The sequence below is a fragment of the Rhagoletis pomonella genome, unplaced genomic scaffold, assembly GCF_013731165.1.
Source record: "Rhagoletis pomonella isolate Grant_MI unplaced genomic scaffold, Rhpom_1.0 Rhpom_scaffold_00001, whole genome shotgun sequence".
NCBI classification, from domain to species: domain Eukaryota; kingdom Metazoa; phylum Arthropoda; class Insecta; order Diptera; family Tephritidae; genus Rhagoletis; species Rhagoletis pomonella.
In genome coordinates, this window is record NW_023458555.1 from 6352551 (window position 1) to 6356798 (window position 4248).

At 38.5% G+C, this 4248-nt stretch overlaps 1 protein-coding gene across 1 annotated transcript; it reads right to left on the minus strand.

Annotated features, from left to right (window-relative positions):
* Nucleotides 1–2067: 2067 nt before the first annotated feature.
* On the minus strand, nucleotides 2068–3178 carry LOC118737171 (ATP synthase subunit O, mitochondrial-like). Its single transcript, XM_036467517.1, has 3 exons — nucleotides 2982–3178; nucleotides 2373–2810; nucleotides 2068–2298 (listed from the first exon to the last, which is right to left on the minus strand). The coding sequence occupies exons 1-3, from the start codon at nucleotides 3009–3011 to the stop codon at nucleotides 2143–2145; spliced, it is 624 nt and encodes a 207-aa protein (XP_036323410.1). The 5' UTR covers nucleotides 3012–3178; the 3' UTR covers nucleotides 2068–2142.
* Between the last annotated feature and the right edge of the window lie 1070 nt (nucleotides 3179–4248).

Genomic DNA, 4248 nt, shown 5'->3' on the forward strand with positions numbered 1-4248 from the left:
GCACAAATGATGATAACAAGCAACCGCAGGCATACCCCTCATCACTTCAGCAACATCGGGAGTCTATTTCTTGTGGAATCGAGGAGTCAACTGAAGTGTTGCTGGTTAACTCATCCGAGTGTGATGAAAAATATTTTGGAAGTGGTCGTGCCTACTCTGGCACGGATTCTGATGTTGAAGTGTTAATGTCAGAGGAGATAGTCGAGTCTGATTGGTCGGCTAGTGGCACAGCCACAGATGAAATGGCCCAAACCCCTGAAGAATGTGCCGGAGCAAAGTTATCACCGCTAATTTTGGAAATGAAAACAAATTTCCAGCAACGGAACGATATGAGCACTGCGGGATTGATTAAAGGGTCTACTGAACAAGAAATATCTGTAGAAGACTTCAGTTCTAATAGCGCAAATGAACAACCAAGCAAGGATCAGCTTCTCAAAATAATAGGCGAGCAAGCGACATGCATTCAGAAGCTTCAAAGTACGGTGGAACGTTACCGCCGCGCCCATCAAACACTTCTTAAACATGTCGAGGCGTTACGATTGGCTTTGAATGAAACTGATTTGGAAGCTAATGATCTCCAAAAACTAGATTCTCATTTTGTACCAAACCAGAAATAAATTTTTAAATTACTTTATGTGGTACATCCAGGCATACATTGCAAATATTAGTTGCGTTCCAGATGTTTCACGATTTGCAGGTTTTTACAGGAAGCCGTTCCAGGTGACTACCTACCATAAGGTTTATTAATCGAGAAAACAGCTGTTCCTGCAAATCCTGTAAAACCTGCAAATCGTGAAGCATCTGGAACGCAACTATTCATGATATATGTATGTATATTCCTTATTTTTGTGAAAATGTATGTATAAATTAATATAAGCATTTCGCCTGAAAGATCAATTTGTTGCTTTTGCTTGTTCTTATCATGATTAGTAGTTATTTTGTTTTAATACGGTGTTTACATGAGGCGATTTCACAGACAACAAAAAGCAACGAATCGCCTGGTGGTATTGAAAATGGGCGAAATAGGACAGTAACCACGCCTACCTCCCATATAACGGTAATTTTCAGAAAAATGCAATATTTTAGTCACTACTGAAGATTATTCACTCAAAATTGAAATTTACAATACATTTTATATAAAAATAAGAGTTTTTTGGAAAATGGGCGTGGCCACGCCCACTTATGGTTACATGTGTATATCTGGGTAACCGCTGCACCAAACTTGGCACAGTTGTTGGCCTTGGTACAGCATACCAAATGGCCGAAAGTTTTTAAAATCGTACAATAACCACGCCTCATCCCATTTATCCCTCGATATCATTAATCAGTAACTATTAAAGCTAATTTATTCAAAATTGATGCTTGCAACAATTCTTTACGGAGAAATAAGTATATAATAAAATTTTGGAAAATGGGCGTGGCACCAAGCAAGCAAAACGTTGAAAATTATTGAAATCGCACTAAAATTACGGCCGCTTTTCATATAACGGTAAATTTCAGAAATGCCTGAAACTTCAATATTTCGAAATTTCAGGACGCTAATTTACTCAAAATTGATACACCCCGGTTTACCATGTAACGGTAGCTTTCGGAAAGGTGAAAAACATATATTTAATACTTGCGCCGGGTATTTAATGTTCGGCTCCGCCCGAACTTAAGACTTTCTTACTTATTTAGATTACAATTATTATAATTATAATGTTAACATTTATGATTACAATTAAAAGAATCGTAATCGTATATAATGTGAGGATTACAATTAAGCAATCGTAGTTAAAATGTAATCGTAGTAAAAAATTACCCAGCTCTGCAGTGAAATTGGAGAGGTTGATTAAACTAATTTTAAAATTGCCTCATGTTAAGACCGTGTAATAGAAGAATTCTAACGGTCGACAACAGCGAATTCAGAAGAGAATTTGTGACAAATCACAAAAACCACTCGCCATGTGGGCACTTTAAATTATATTTGCTTTAAGTCCTCTTTGCTGCCCAATTTCAGACTGGAGCCGCAGTTCATGATGACAAGTTTCCCATAGTTACCTTAATATTTGTTTAAATATAAGCACCCTCTTTTAACATTTTTTTTTATTTTCGGTTGAAATTACATGTATTGTTTTCATTCAATGCTAATTAACTTTTACCTTAAGCCGACGAAGTAATTACATCGGTGTACAATTTCACTTTGCTGGCAATGCTCATATCAACGTATTTATCGCCAATGGAAACGATTAAGCCACCAATGATGCTGGGATCCACGCGAGATGTAATTTTCAACTGTTGGTTACCTTTTAGGAATGCCTGAAATGCAGAGATTAATGAGCAATTGAAAATATGGAAATATTGAGGAAACAAAAAAAAACTCTTTTGAATACCCTAAGAGCTGACTCCAACTGTTTGTTTTGTGACGAATCCAACGGCTTGGCAGTGACGACTTCGCACACAACTTCGCCACGATGGGCAGCCATAATAATTTTGAAGGCATTTATAACCGAGTCAATATTTTTCAAGCGTCGATTTTCAGCCAACAGTCCCAGAAGGTTGGCAGTAGCTGGTGCCAACTTCAACTCGCCGGCAGTCTTATTTAATGTGTTTGCCATAAGCTTTTTGTTGATAATTGGACTGGTAATAGCCGTACGGAGCGAAGCACTTGTCTTCAAAGCACCTTGCAAGGCATTCAGATCCTTCTCCACCTGATCCAATTGCTTCAATTTGGAAGCAGCTGAGTACAGAGATGTGGCATAACGGCCTTCAAGACCAAATACTTGAATTGGTGGCTTTACAGATTGAGTTCGAGAACTAAGCGAACGGCTCTGAGGAAAAACAAACAAAAAAATATGGTTACATTACATAACCAAAAGAACACAAAATTGTCTATCACCGGACGAGGTGAATATTACAGAGAAAGCTTTTACTACCAAAAAGATTTTAATTAATCATATTAAATTTGCGTATTTAAATATAATTTCCTTGATTTGACATACCAAAACTGCAAGTTTATTAGCGGCCGCCATCCTGGAAAATCTGAAGAAATTTTTCACAAACGTCGTTCACTGGATGACACGCAGTGCTACCAACAGTTTTCAATTATGTAATAGGTTTTGGCAACTCTACAATCATGCTGCATGAAATTCTTATGCAAGCCATAAACGTTGCGACCGTTTCGTAATCAAGCTGGATAATTATTGTACCATGGCGCTGACATATATTGCAGCACATGAGAAAAAGGCGCTCTCCATTGGAAATATATTTTGTGACATAGTTTTCACGACATCAGAGTTTTCCTGTGGAGACAGGGCCTTATGTGTGCACACGTTGTCACAAGCGAAAATTAAGAAAATTGCAGTAAAAAGCCACCAACAAATTGTAAACAACGAACAAATGTAAACAAACGGCTAATGTCAAAGTCGCCCAACTTTTTTCCTAAATGCGATTATAACGGGCTACTAAGAAGGCGTGATCTTGTATTTTTGGTTCATGTGATAACCAGACATTGAACAACCGGCCCTTATAGCCCAGTTACAATAGCTACACACGACGAACATGTGCGCGCACATGCTCAGCTTGCATGCTCGCCGTTAGTAGCGTGGTTTGCGAGCATCGCATTGAAAACATTAACAACAACCTCATTTTGTTTTGATGCTTGAAGTGTGCACATCGGCGGATAAATGCATCCAAGCCATGTTCGTTAATTTAATTAAAATATAAATAAATTTAAGTAACACATATATAAAAAAGATAAGTTAAAAACATTTCAACTGTATCATTCGCGTCTTTGCTAATCATCTTTACGCTACCACGACAAAATCACATGAGCCGCGCACCGTCTGTGGCAAACGACAGCGAGCATGTTGGCGCACATGTGCGCGCAGATGTTCGTCGTGTGTAGCCAGTTTTATGCATACTTGCACTGCTATACCATTTTTACGTAACATTACTTGCAAGTTTTTGAATTTTGATTTTCTACGTAAAATCCAAGTGACCTTTAAAATTTGTGATGCCACTTGCGTTTGTTTACTTGACTTTGATAATTCTCTTCACATACTAGAGATGGGCGATCTCGCACAGCCCCACTAAATAATTGGGAGGCTCAATAAAGGCCGCACTATGTGGGGACTCTTGGCGCCCTATTCCCACGCCACGCAAAATTCTCCGTTATTTATGAACTATTGAGTACGTGACGACGTAACAATGCTTATAGCTTTAAAGGCCGGTCCACATAGAACTTTCGTGTTAGCTTTGGCGTTGGCG